Source organism: Capra hircus, chromosome 11 (assembly GCF_001704415.2).
Source record: "Capra hircus breed San Clemente chromosome 11, ASM170441v1, whole genome shotgun sequence".
In the NCBI taxonomy this organism is placed as follows: domain Eukaryota; kingdom Metazoa; phylum Chordata; class Mammalia; order Artiodactyla; family Bovidae; genus Capra; species Capra hircus.
The window spans coordinates 97,989,975-98,004,275 of NC_030818.1; the positions used below are offsets into that span (position 1 = coordinate 97,989,975).

At 55.3% G+C, this 14,301-nt stretch overlaps 1 protein-coding gene across 2 annotated transcripts in view; it reads right to left on the reverse strand.

Moving 5' to 3' along the window:
- SH2D3C (SH2 domain containing 3C) overlaps positions 1–7,373 on the reverse strand; it is a 32,548-nt gene extending 25,175 nt beyond the window's left edge. The window contains exons 1-2 of one of the 2 annotated variants that reach the window (XM_005687163.3): positions 7,221–7,373; positions 4,371–4,848 (exon numbers count right to left, since the gene is read on the reverse strand). In XM_005687163.3, the coding sequence (XP_005687220.2) occupies positions 4,371–4,848; positions 7,221–7,257 (515 nt within the window). In that variant the 5' untranslated portion in view covers positions 7,258–7,373. Of the gene's footprint in view, positions 1–2,274; positions 2,373–4,370; positions 4,849–7,220 lie in introns of those variants that run through there. The other variant, XM_005687164.3, reaches the window with a different exon arrangement.

Here is a 14,301-nt window from a genome sequence, read left to right on the forward strand (position 1 = left end):
TCGGGAATCTTCCTCAAAGGAGAGGTGCTTGTCAAACATAAGTCAGAGCGGGGCCGTCCTCTGCTCAAGGCCAGCGACGGCTGCCATCTCGTTCACAGTCAAAGCCAGGTCCTTGCTGGGCCTTCCAGGCCCTGCTTATCTGAACCCATTTCCTCTCTGGCCTTATTTCCACCCCTCCTCTCCCCAGCCCCCATCTTGCTTTCTGGCTGCTCCGCCAACACGCCAAGTATGCTCCCACCTCAGGGCCTTTGTAGTTACTGTTCCTTTGACCTAGTATACCCTTCCCCAGCCATCAAGAGGGTCTGTTCCCAGGATGCCTGAGACTAACATAATATTGTACATCGACTATATTTCAAGTAAAAAAAAGTGTGGGGGGGGGGAGGGGCGTCTGTTCCCTCATCTCCTTTGCTCAAATATCGGTTTCTCACTGAGAATTTTTCCCTGGATAACTTTCAGCCACTACCCCAAGACCAGTTCCCCTACTTGATTTAAATCTTTCTCTCTAGTGCTTTTCTCTTCTAGCCGACCAGGTAATTCATCTGGTTTCTCATCTGTCTCCCCTACACTGGAATGGCTCCATGAGAATAGGGTTTTGTCTGCTATGCTCACTGCTCTCTCCCCAGAATCTAGAGGGGTGTCTAGGGCATAGCCGGTAACTATTAAAATGAATGAAGTTCCAGCTCCACTGTCTCATCTCGAGCAAGTTGTTAGCCTCACAAAACCTTAATGTCTTCATCTGTAAAATGGGCTCCTGTTACCGCCTTTCCAGGGTTATGGGAAGCCATTTAAAGTAATGAGAGAGACAGCTCTGAGATTTTTATTTACAGCAGGTGATACGTGGCCTTTAAGAGTTTGGGCTTGGGAGCTGGTCAGGTCAAAATCAAACCTTGGTTCTGACAATTAATCTCTCTGTGACCCCAGGAAAGTCCCATTTTCTCTCTGAATCTCAGTCTCCTTACTGGTAGAATGCCGCAAATAGAGGCTCCCACCTCACAGGGCCCATGTGGTAAGGGGACTGAGTATTCCAGGCAGGGCCAGCCAGTTGTCCTCTGGTGGGACCCTGGCCTGACCATTCCTGTGTGTGGGTGTGGCTATGGTATGGGGCTTTGGGGGACCTCCCTTCCCTCTCTAAGCAGCCACTTCCTCCTCTACAGCATGAACTGAAGGGTTGAGTGTCAGGACTCTCTAGAGCCACTGTTTCTCTGCAGGCAGCTGAGGGGCTGGGGGCTGGGGGGAGGCTGGGCGGCGCTCTCCTTTTTGGGAGCTAAAGGCCCTTCATTGCCTGTGTCGTCGGCCCCTCCTCCCTCCTTCCTCTCATCCCCCATGATCTCAGCAGAGTACAGGGCACCAGGAAACTCCTGCAGCCTCACCTCTTCCCCTTCCTTCCTTCTGCTCCAGGTGCACCCTGCTTCCTAGGGGGCAGGGGAGGGACACGTCTCCCCAAGCTTAGGCTGAACAGCCACTGGGATGACCCCGTTGGGACACTCAGGAACGAGGCCCCTGGTCTTACTCAGTGGCAGTTCTCAAACGCCCTTGGCCCCAAGCTGGATGGATCCTCAGAGACCATCCCAGACCCATCTTGGCTGCTGGAGAGATGGATGCCCAGAGCAGGGCAGGACAAGCCTGAGATCACACCTGCAAAGCAGCTCTCCTGTCTCTGGCATAATTCACAGGCTCTTAGAAGAAATGTTCAACAGTCCCTCGCCTTCTACTTGGCCTAAGGCAGGTGGGACACTGGGTCCCAGGGCACCAGGAAGGGGCTCAATCCGATCTGCTAATCCACCCTCCTCAGGACCCCGGGACATCCCAGGTGATCAGGGGCAGGAAGGAAGAGTCTACCTATTTCCTCTGTCAGCTCTAAGCCAGGCCTGATACCCCAAGGCACTGCCAGGACTATCTCTGCCCACAGCGGAGGATGGCTGGCTCCTAGACCTGGCATTCTAAAGGTGTCTCAAGACCTGCTGAGGGGTCTGATCCAGGAAGGTGGAGTTAAACCCTAGTTCTGACTTTCACTAGCTGTGTCAAACTGGGCAAGTAAACCTCTTTCCTTATCTGTAAATTAGAGATAGTGATAGTGTTTCTCTCCTGGGACTGTTGTGACCAGCAGATGCTCAGCCTGAAGCGGGGTCGGAGTTGCACCAAAAGAAAGTTTAAAAGTGCCAGATGCTAAACTCGCACCCAGGTTTGTCAGCTGTCCCAAGGGCACAGATTTCCCCCACAGACAACTCCCGGTCCCCGGCAGCGGCCCTCCTTGGTCCCAGCTCGGTCACTTACCCTCTGGATCCCAGTGCGGGGCACCTCCGGCCCACTGCAGTCATGGTTCCCTGCCGTCGCCGCCTGCAACCCGGGGACCTCCTGTTTCCAAGGCTCCCGCCTTTCTCAGGCTACGGAGCTGGGGAGCTCACAGCAGGACTCCAGGGGCGGAGCCTGGCCTGTAGGCCACGCCTCTGACACGCCCCTCCGCCCTCTGGGCGTTCTCCACCGTCTACTCCGCCCTCTGGGAAGGACGTGCCCCGCCCCGGACACGCCCTTCGCCTCCTGTCTTGCTCCGCCCCCTCCACGTCCGTCAGGGTCGGGGAGGGGTGGAAGGCCACGCCCCCAGCACACGCCTCCGCCTCGCCCCGCCCCCCTCCAACGCCAGCTTCCCCAACAGTCCGCAAGCAGCATGGAAAGGCCACGCCTCCCAGACACGCCCCTTCGCCCCTTCGCCCCGCTTCCGCAAACATCTCAAGCTTTGGGTTACTGCACAACGCTCCCCAACCCTCGCCAGACCCCTGCATACAATCCTTGTTGCACGCCCGAATGAGGCCGAATTTAAGAGGATGGCAAGAGAAGGCAGCCTGGAATAGGTAAAGATGGTGGAAAAGCATTCGTTCTTTAAATCATAAATGTAGGCACTTCCCATTTATTGCGTTGTTTGTTGTGTGCCAGGCACTGTGCTAAGATTTTTACAAGTACTTTATTCTTGAATTCTCACCACAGCCCTACAAGGTTGGTGGTATCGTCGTGCCCATTTGTCAGATGAGAAAAGCGAGGCTCCGAGAAGGGAACAGACTTGTCCAAGGCCAGTAAGAGGCAGTCTGGTCTGGATTCGCTCTGCACCTCTACAAAGTCCTCCTCCTCCCCACTGAAGGACCAATGATCCCAGCACACAGAACCTATGCTTGGTGTCTCAGGGCAAAATCACTCAAGAGAGGTTCCAAAACAAACCCTAGAGTTTACTTTTGCTCAGATTTTCTTTTTCCCTCTTTATTTCAGTAAGTATATCTATTATAACCAGTGTGGTTTAGACAAACTCTCTGAGAGTTGAAAAGGCAGGGATGTCTTTGGTTGGGGCTGAGGGGTCTCCCAAGGGCTGTAGGGCTTAGAACGTGGTGGGTACCATGTGATGGATGAGTGTGCAGCCATTGGAGACAGGCAGATTCCTGCTCAAATCCCACCCCTGCAACCTTGGCTGAGTCTCAGTTTCCCCAGCTGTAAGATATGGTGGGGGGGGGCAGGTTATAGTATTGATATAATCTTTTACAGAATTTTCAGTGAGTAACATTTGTTTTGACACCTAGTAAAATGGGTACTTACTAATTGAGAGCTACGGTATATATCACTATTTGTATTTTTGCATCAATTCAGCACACCCTGGACCCAAGTTAGGTAACAAATGCTTTACCAGACCAAGGGGAGCAATGTTGTCCAGCAGAATTAAAGGCAGAGATTCAGAGGTGGGGGCCCAGGGCAGCGATCCAGTGGTTGGGCTGGGCCCAGTGCTGAGGGCTCATGCTGAAGGCTGCCTCGGGCGTTGGAGTGAGGTGGGTCTTAGGTCAAGTCCTAACTTCGTCACTTGCTAATGTGTAATCTGACTGGGGCAGATGGCATTTCTTCTCTGAGTCTGTTTCCTCATCTGTGGTATGGAAATAACAGTATCCTCTCCCTGGATTTTTTTTTTTTTCTGAGAATTAATTACACGTGAAGGGCTAAGTACAGTGCCTGGTCTATAGTAGTGAAAAGTGAAGTGAAAGTGTTAGTTGCGAGTTGTGTCTGACTCTTTGTGACTCCATGGACTATAGCCCACCAGGCTCCTCTGTCCATGAGATTCTCCAGTCAAGAATACTGGAGTGGGTTGCCATTCCCTTCTCCAGAGGATCTTCCCGACCCAGAGATCGAACCTGAGCCTCCTGCATTGCAGGCAGATTCTTCACCATCTGAGCCACTAGGGAAGCCTGGTTTATAGTAAGCACTTAGTTAATGTGCAGGTGTGTGTGTGCGCGTGCGTGCGTGTGTGTTTTGTTTTCTTTCTACAGATGTGTGTGTTGGGCGGTCCTCTCCAGGCTCCCCGCAGGTTCTGCCCTCACCCTCCCCTGATGGGCACCTACCTTTCTGAGGGCACATTCTTGGGGTCTCGCTCCTCTTCTGCGTCTGGCCTGGCATCCTCAGGTTTTCTCGTGGGGTCCACTTCCACTGCTGAAGGGCTGGGTCCCACTGTTGGGGTGTCCTCCCTGGAGACAATGGTTTCTAGCACCACCTTCTCAGCTGCCTCCAAGCCTGGAGGGTCAGGCAGGCTTCGGGGTACCACTTGGGGCTCAGGGCCAACTTCCTGGGCCTTCTGGGTGGCCCGTTTGCCCTGAGCTGTCTTGATGCTGGGGCGAGGCATGGTGCCCATGTGGCTGTACATGTCGCTGGAGCGGGCGTAGGCTGGGGGGCTCTTGGGGACTGTCACCATGTCATCCTGTGTGGCATCAAAGGTGTCAGCTTCCACCTGGGGCCGGATACTGTTGGGGGCCAAAGATCGTCTCAGAGTAAAGGACCGAGGAAGGTTGGAGAGACTCCCAAACCCCTTGAACTTGAAGAACTCTAGAACGGGGGAGGGGAGAGAAAGGAGTTAATGACATTGCCAGCAGTAATAATAAAAACAATGAAACATTTGTGCAGTTCCACTTACTGAGGGTTCAAGGAGGGTTGGGAGCTTCACTGACACCCCCTCTAGGAGTTATGGTATAATGTGGCACCACTGGGATCCCATAGCCTTTGAATTCCACATCCTAGCTTTGTGACCTTAGACAAGTCACTTGACCTCTCTGAGTCCCATTCATCCACATCAGTAAGATAGAGATTATAGTATTCATCCCCCATGGCAGGGGCAGGGGCAACCTCTGGGCTGTGGACCAGTACGTCCTGGCAGATCAGCAACGGCATTAGACTAGAAATAAAGTGCACAATTAAGTCTAATGCACCTGAATCATCCCCAAACCATCCCCCCCTCCATCCCCAGATGGTGGAAACACTGTCTTCCACGAAATTGGTCCCTGGTGCCAAAAAGGTTGGGGACCACTGTCCTCTGGCAGTGGAAGAACTGAAGAAAGGCATGAACTCAGCATGTAAATAACATGCTTCATAGCCGTCAGAAGTAATGAAGAAAGATGGTGATGACGATCACATAAAGGCCTTTGCATTTGTCAAACATGCCACCTTCATTACTTACTTCCCTGAATTCTCAGCACAACTCCATGACACAAGTTTAATCCCCCATTTTCCAGATGAAGAAACTGAGGTTCAGATCGGTGACATGAGAGCACATGTGTGTGTGTGTGTGTGTGTGTGTGTGTGTGTGTGATGTGCGTGTCAGGGTCGGGGGGGGGGGTGGTGTGTGGAGTGGGTGTTTGAACGAGGCTCTGAGGTGCCCCTGAGGTGCGGATGAAATGAAAAGGGGGCTGTCGGGTCCCTGAGGGGCCCACTCCCTGCGGTTCTCTCCTTCCTGTCAGCTGAGCCCTAGTGGGGACTCAGAGGGCAGTGCTCGGGTGATACCATCTCCGCGTTTCCGCAGGGGTGCGCCTGAGCGCCCGCCCTCCTGCCTGCTCTCAGCTGTGGGACTGCCCCTCCTCCTAGCCACCACCGTCTGCCGGACTTCACCACGGCCCCTCCATAAGCAAAAACGAAAACACCCTGGCATTTCCCACTTCCTTGGCATCCTCCACCTCGTCAGATCCTCACGACCATGGTGGAACATAGGTGGGATGGCCCCATTTGACGGAGAGGAAACTGAGGCCCAGAGAGGGGAATGAATTTGCCCAGGGTCAGAAAGCCAAGCAGAGCCTGGCCGAGGGCCCGGGGCTCTGGAGTGCTGGGGTCAGTGCTCTGGGGCTTTGCTCCCGGGCCTGCCCACCCCCCACCCCACCCTCAGTTATACTGTCAGCAGATGCTGAGGCTCTGCTCTTAGAAAGCTATGCCAACGAGCAAATCGCCTCCTTTCTCCAGACCACTTGTTTTGTCTCCTGGGCACTGGGGGTCTGGAGGAAGCAGTAGTGGGCAGGGAGGGAAACTGAAGTCCAGGGTCCAGGGACGTGAGACTGAGCCCTGCTCTGTAGCCCTATATGACTTCAGGCAAGTCTCTGGGTCTTTCGTCTGTGGAATACAGTCATAATCTTTGCCCTGTACACTCCCCTCATGTGCTGTCAGATCCAAAGCATCATAGTGGGCCCTCCCTGTGGTCCGGTGGCTAAGACTCTGTGCTCTCAATACAGGGGGCCTGGGATTCGATCCCTGGTCAACGAACTAAATCCCACATTCTGTAACTAAAAAGATCTTGCATGCCACAATGAAGATTGAAGATCCCGAGTGCGATAATTAAGACCCAACACAGCTAAATCCATATCTAAATCTTAAAAAAAAAAAAAAAAGAATCAGAGGGAGCCAAAGTTTGCTGGGACCAGGAAGGAGTCAGCAACCTGGGGAAGAAAGTGAAGGGTGAGTGTGGCCCCTCATTTAGTTGCTCTGGGTCCCAGCATCACTGCTGGTGGGGTCATGGGGCATTACCCATGGCACACACCCCTCCGCCCACCCCAGCCCCAGCAACTCCCAACCTGAGACCCCCATGTGAACCAGTACAGAGGCAGGCAATGGAATGCGTGGAGGTCTTCCCTGGCCCAGCCTGGAGGTCAAAGGGAGCCAGAGGACACACAGACGAATGGAGAGACTGACAGTTGGGTGGGGAGAGACGGAGGAATAGCGACAGACAGAGACAGACAAGAGAGAAACAGAGATGGAGAGCCAAATCAGCTGGAGAGAGAGATTAGGCGAGAGGGATGGAGAGACAGCACCATGGAAACTCAGAATCAGAGTCCTCCAGAGAGAGCCAGAGATGGACAGAAAGAGAAACAGAAACGAGATAGAATGGGAAGAAGCGGATGCAGAGAGGCTGAGACGGACAAACGGCACCCCACACTCACTGAACTTCTTGCTGGGCTTCTTGGTCCCCTCCGTCATCTTGGCAAGTTGTGCAGAGCCCCTGACCGAAAGGCAAGTGGCCACTTGAAGCTCTGGACATCAATGCTGGGATGCCTCTCTCACCTCCCCTTCCCCTTTCTCGCGCCCTCTCACTAGCTTCCTCTGTGTATTTTTAAACCAGTGAAACTCTCACAGCCCCACCCTCCCCATCCTCTCCATAGGGGGCGGAGGCAGGGCGCCCCCCCCTCAAGTCCCAGCCCCTGTGGGCCTCCTCCTTGGCTTTGGCAGCGGGGGGAGGCAGGGGGCAGACCACAAGCGCGTGAGATCTAGAAGGTCTGGGAAAGAAACCGCAGGCTCTGGGAACAGAGCCTACTGGGCTGGGGGCCTCCAGGGACCTGACAACCGCTGTCGAGGGGTCTGGCCAGCGGGCTGGGAGGGTGCAGGGAGTCAGGCCTGCGGGCAGAGGGGTTTATTCTAAGCCTCAGTGCTGCAGGATGTACTGGCGGTGGTGGCGAGGGGAGTGCCATGGTTTGGCCCTCGAGCCCTGAGGCCACCCAAATTCAAGTCTTAGCTGCCCCCCTCTGTCACCGTGTGATCCTGGACAAGTCCCTCCCTGAGCCTTAGTTTTGTCTCTGTGAGCGAGCGGTATTTGCAATGCCCACCTCACAGGGTCCAGTGCTTGGTGCAAAGCCTGGCACAGAATCAGTGCCCTCAAGGCATGGTCACTCCTTTTCAAGCTGGCAGGGACATGGCGATAATTTAGTCCACCACCCCGCTGTACAAGGACAGGATAGGAAAACCGAGACACAGGCAGGCAGAAGGCCCCCAGGTCACACAGCAAGTCGATAGCACAGACTGAGCAACAACCTGCCCTTTCAGGCCCCTAACCCTCAGCCTGGTGTTTTTCTACCCTGCATCCCCGTGTGTGTGTGTGTGTGTGTGTGTGTGTGTGTGTGTGTGCGTGTGTGTGTGGACAGGACGGAGATGAGGAAATGAAACCTCCCCTACACAGGTTGTCCCTGACACCTGCGGAAGATTCCAGCAACTGCTGGGGGGCACCTGAAAGACCAGGGGCTTCAGATCCTGTCTCTGAGTGCGGAATTACTTCTGCCTCTGACTCGGACACCTAATTTCTAGAATAGGCACGAGCGTAAGGTACACAGTCAACCCACGGGGTCTCTCTCATGATCGGACATTATCATCCTGGCCCCAGGGCTGGCCCACTGGGGTGTGAAAGGGGAAGTTCAAGGTCAGGTGGGGCCCCTTGTACATCCTCCATAAAAATAATGACTACTAATGACTAACGTTTTCTGATCACCTAGTACGGGCCAGCCAAAGGGCTCAGTTCTTCTGCCCTAAGGAGGCAAATACTGTTTTTCTTGTCCTCATTGTACAGATGTGGAAACTGAGGCCCTGCCCCGAAATCAAGTGACCTGGAATTGGGACCTGCCTGTCCAGCCATGGAGTCTGAGGTCCTAGTGTGCACACTCAGAGCGCCTGCCACCCTCTGGCAGCTGGATGATAGACCTTGGTGGGAGAAAGGTCTGCCAAACTTTCTCGATGGGACAGGGGGGAACATGAGGCCCTGGAAGGGAAAGGGACACAGCCCATGAGATGGAGGCAGCAAACAGGCCTGGATGGGACAAAGTTCAAATGAAAGGATGGGGCTTCTGGACCATGGACTTGGGAGGAAAAGGGGTTACAACTCCAGCTCCCTCTCTGGAGTGTCGACCATGATCTAGACATGGATCTGGAAGCCCCCCCAGATCATCACAGATCTGTGAGGTGATCCTGGCACCGTCCCATTTCACAGATGAGGGAACTGAGGCTAAGGAGGAGCAGAGGCTGGACAGATACCCAGGTGTTTTAACTCCTTCCCATCTCTGGTTGTTGTCGGAAGAGGGAGAGGGGCTGGTGGCCTGGTGGTAGCTAGAGGGGTCTTCCTGGTGAGAGCTGGAGGGTGGATCCTCCAGCTTCTCTCTCAGGAGACAGTTGGAGGGATTTGGGCTCACTGCTGAAGTGGTGGCATCAGCCAGTACTGGCTTCCTGGCCAGGCCCACTCAGGACTTGCTGTGTGACCCTCCATGAGAGACTTTACCTCTCTGAGTCTCAGTTTCCTCATCTGTGAAATGGGGTCACAGTAATCCCCCTTCTCGCCCTCTTCCTGGAGTTGTTGGGAAGACAAAAAGAGCAAATGATGGCCTGGGCCAGTACACCCTGGCACTTCTTGCTGAAGGATGGAGGTGGTTCAGGCCAGGGGCAGACTGGCTCAGGTCAGGAATACCCTGGGGCAGGCACACTGGGTGAAACTCGGGAGTCCCAGCCACGGCCAGGGCGAGGCTGTGCTGCTGTGGTGGAGGGGCCTTGCCTGCGCCAGGCTAGCCCTGCCGTTGGCCCAGGCGCCAGGGTAGTTGCCGCATCCCTGGGAGAATGAATGGGGCTCAGTGTGACTGCTCAGTGTGGCGGCTCTACTGAGCTCAGAGCCCTCTTTGTGCCGCCTCGAGTGGCCGTTGGGAGTGCGGCTGGGGACCTGCTGGCCGGTGGCTGTCCCCTGGCCCTCCTCAGCCGGCGCTGGAGGCCAGCCCAACCCCACTCCGCAGCCCTGAACACACGAGCGCTTTCCAGCCTCAGGCCTTTGCTTGGGCTAGACCCACACTCGGAATGCATGCACCCCTCCACCAGCTCGTCTTTCTCTCCACTGAGTCCCTGTGATCTAGACTGGGCCACAGTGCCCCAGGAACCCTGCTCGGATTTCTAGCCCCTCCGTCCTCCCCTCCCCAGTCTATGACAGAGGTGTCAGCAATCTGGCCAAGGACGATTAGAGACTGGAGCCTTTCAATGTCACAGTCACTGTACCGAGGCACACCTGAGTCCAGATGGCCACCTGCCTGAACTTAAGCAAGTCATGTCACCTCTCTGAGCTTCATTGTTCCCATCAATCAAATGGGACAAACTCAACATCTCTCACACTATCCTGTGGCCATGAAAACAGACGTCTACACTGAGAATACTATCTGTATTACATTCACTTGTGTCGTCATTTTAAAAAATATTTTTATTTACTTGGCTACCCTGGGTCTTGGTTGCAGCACACGGGATCTTTAGTTCCTGTAGAAGGAATCTTTTAAGTTGTGGCATTCAGAATCTTCTAGTTGAGGCATACAAACTCTTAGTTTGGCATATGGGATCTAGTTCCCTGATCAGGGATCGAACCCAGGCCCCCTGCATTAGGAGCTGCGTCTTAGCCACTGGATCACCAGAGAAGTCCCTCACTTGTGTCTTTATATGCATGTTCTGAACAGACCTCATGCATCGTCAGAGGCACTGGCCTCAAGCTTCCACACTGGCCGCAGGCCTGCTCCAACTGTAGGACTCAGTAGATATCTTTTCACGGCTTGCCTCAGTTGTCTTCTATGGGGGCGCCAAAGAGACCTGGCTTTGAATCCCAGCTCCATAGCTCCTGGCTGCGTGGCCTTGGGCAGGCCACTTTTACCACTCTGAAACTGTTTCCTCTTCTGTAACTTGAGTCCCCTAACAGCAGCTTTCTAAGACGGGTGCTGTAAAGTTCCAGAGGTCTGACATACATCATGGGGCCAGGCATGCAGTCAGTACCTAGCTGGTGTGGGCGGAAGGTCCATGGAATTGCTGCGGACATCACCCAGCCATTCTCTATTCTATGTCCCCCTATCCGGTGACCCCTTATCTCCCCAGGTAGATCAGCAACAAGAGCGCACCCCCCCGGGAGCCCTTCTTCTTCCCTCCAAATGCCCTGCACCCTGCTCCTGGTCAGGGGAAGAGAACAAAGGTCCAGGTCAAACAGCTGGCCAGGGGCTCCCTTTCCTACTCTGTGCCTCAGTTTCCCTAACTGCTAAATGGCAGCAGGACCAGAGGCTCTCTCAGAGCCTGGTCAGTCAGTCAGCAAATATTTCCGGAGTACTGGCCACAGGCCTGGTCTTGCCAGCCTAACCGATCCATGGAAACAGGAAACATTTCCCTCCAGCCAGTGAAGAAGTCAGAGTCGGTGAGAAGTTGTTTCTGGCTAGGATCTAATTTCTTCTCACTTTCACTGGGCAGCCTTCTGAAGGGCTCTGACTGTTCCTGCCTGCCATCATCCCGCAGGGAGGGCTGAGGGCCCAACGCCCTGAGGGGAAGTGACTGGCAATGTCAGGGTTCAGGCCAGGGATCGGGGAGGGTGGAGGTGATGACACCACCGGAACTTCTGCTGAGGCCTCTGCCCACAGGATGTAACTTAGGGAGGGCTTGTGAGAAACAAGCAGGGGCCCCAGCCTGAGAATCTGATGGTGGAAGCCACCCAAACCCACGCAGACCTCCCCCCTCCCACCCAATGCGATTATCTCCTCCCACACCTCCCACTGGCTTCCGCCACCTAGCTGGCGATGCTGTGCCATGACTGTGCCCTTGTTCCACCCTCAGCCCAGGTGGGCAGAGTCCTGACATGGGTAACCGCTTGGGGTTGGCACCAGACTTTGGCTGCTGTTGGCTTTACATATCAGTGTGGCAACTGGCCAGGTATTTGACCCTGGCCAATGATGTCATCGTCCATGGGGTTCTCCAGGCAAGAATACTGGAGAATACTGGGTTTGCCATTTCCTTCTCCAGGAGATAAGCTGGTTAGATAGTATCACGGACTCAGTGGACATGAATTTGAGCAAACTCCAGGAGATACTGGAGGACAGAGGAGCCTGGTGGGCTTCAGTCCATGGGGTCACAAAGAGTCAGACATGACTTAGCAACTGAACAACAACAATAAATGATGTCACCCCTGAGTTCCAGTGTTCTTCTAAGTACAACAGAGGTAATAATAGTATAATATTGCTGAGTGAGAATTGAGATAATTCCCATAAAGTGCTAAGTGTACAGCTTGGACCATTTATTTTCACTCCATAAACTATAATTACTACAGTTATTATTATTTTCTCACTCTCTGCTCTCCCCACCCCCAATTTAGCCAATGGTCACCCTGCTTCTAATATTGTACCCAAGAAACTGACCCCAGACCACTCCCTGACCTGCCCCAAACCCTTGCTGGTCCACACTGCCTTCAGGAGAGGGCTCTCTGCTCCTCACCTGATCCTGAAGACCTTCCCGGGCAGTCCCCCTGCTTCCCAGCAGAACAGGGTCTCTTGGGACACCAGGATTACCAGACCCATTCCTGACTCCTAATGTGAGCTAAGAGCTGGAGAGCAACCCAGGAACCTTCCTGGCAGAAGAGAAGGCAGTGGTGCAACCAGAGAGCATAGCCCTGAAGGCAAGGGGCCCTGGCGTGTAGGAAGCAGTGTGGCCACAGCCTAGGTTCAGTTCAGTTCAGTTCAGCTCAGTCGTCAGTCATGTCTGACTCTGCGACCCCATGAATCGCAGCACGCCAGGCCTCCCTGTCCATCACCATCTCCTGGAGTTCACTCAGACTCACGTCCATCGAGTCGGTGATGCCATCCAGCCATCTCATCCTCTGTCGTCCCCTTCTCCTCCTGCCCCCAATCCCTCCCAGCATCAAAGTCTTTTCCAATGAGTCAACTCTTCCATGAGGTGGCCAAAGTACTGGAGTTTCAGCTTTAGCGTCATTCCTTCCAAAGAAATCCCAGGGCTGATCTCCTTCGAGCCTCAAATGTCACAGTTTGGTTTTTCCTGATGACAGTGGAGAGAAAGACATACAGACATCACTTCAGAATGATCTGATGGGTGCTGGCAGGGGGACAGATGGAGGGGACAGACTGGGGAGGACAGGTCTTAAGATCCATTGGTGGAGGACTGGAGTAGGGGGTGCAGATTGAAGAGGGGTGGAGAGGAGGTCTGAAGGCAGCCTTGTTGAGGGCTGGGTGTTAAAGGCTGGAAGGAGATACAGGAGGCTCCTGGAGCCAGAATGTATCAGAAAGCTGCTGGGGAAGAAGCGCCAGGGTAGGAGAAGCAGGCATAGGATCAAAGGAGATGGTGGACGGTGGTGGGCTTGGTACCCTGGCATAACAACGGCAGGCCTCAAACAGCACCACTTGCTATACTGCTGGACAGACTGTAAATAGCCTGAGTCAAGAGAATCCTCTTCGGATTCAGATAGACAAGGTTCAAGTCCCAGCTTTATTACTGTGAGACCTTGAGCAAATGACCTCACCTCTCCGAGCCTCAATGTGCTCTTCTGTAAAATTGGTTAGTGATCCTGACTATGGGCGGTGGATTCAGGATTCAGTAGGAATGCCCAGCACTTCCTGAGCACACAAGAGGGGTCGACGAAATGCCGGCTACCTTTGTGACTACTAACCCGGGGCGCGACCAGTTAGGGAGCAGCTCGGCAGGAACCAAAGTCCTGTGGGTCTCATCTCTTGTCTCCCAGAGAACTGGGTGGGGATCCAGGAGTGGAAGGCCCAGGCGTTGCTGGCTCACCACCTTCAATGTCGCCGCGCCCCCTGGCGGCTGTCGGTTGCCATATCAACGGCGGGTCGGCGGGGGCCCGGGGAGGCGGCGGTCGGGGCCCGTTCTCCCCTCCCCGGACCCGAGGCCGCTCTCTCGGCACCTCTAGTCTTCGCCTGCGTAGAGTGGGGTGTGAGGGCGGGTGGGGAAATCCCGAGCCGGGGAGGAAGGGACTCCCCGCTGCGGCTAGCATGTGCGGGTAAACTGAGGCACGCGGTAAGTCGCGCCCCGAAGCCAGGTGTTGAGCGCGGGGCCCCACCTCCGAAGGCGGAGGAGGGGCCGCGGGCGGTGACGCGCCGAGGGCGGCGGGCGGGCGGGAGGCAGGCGGCGGCGGCGGCAGGTGCGGCCGCTGAGGGTGGAAGGGAGGAGGGAGGGGGCGGGCGGAGGGGGAGGGGAGGGCGAGGCCTGGGCACCTCCCCCTTTATAACGCGCCCCCTCCCGGGCTCTCGGGCCGCCTCCTCATCGGCTGTTTCCGTCTGGCCCCCTCGCCCGGCCGCCCCGGGCCCGGGCCCGGCCAGGGAGACCCCAGGCCGCGGCTCGGGGGGCCGCCCCCCCACCCCCCCTGCGCCCGGCGCCCAGCGCAGCCCGGCGGAGGCGGCGCCGTCGGAGGAGGAGGAGGAGCAGGGCACTGCGGCTGGCCCCGGATCGGGCGCCAGAGCG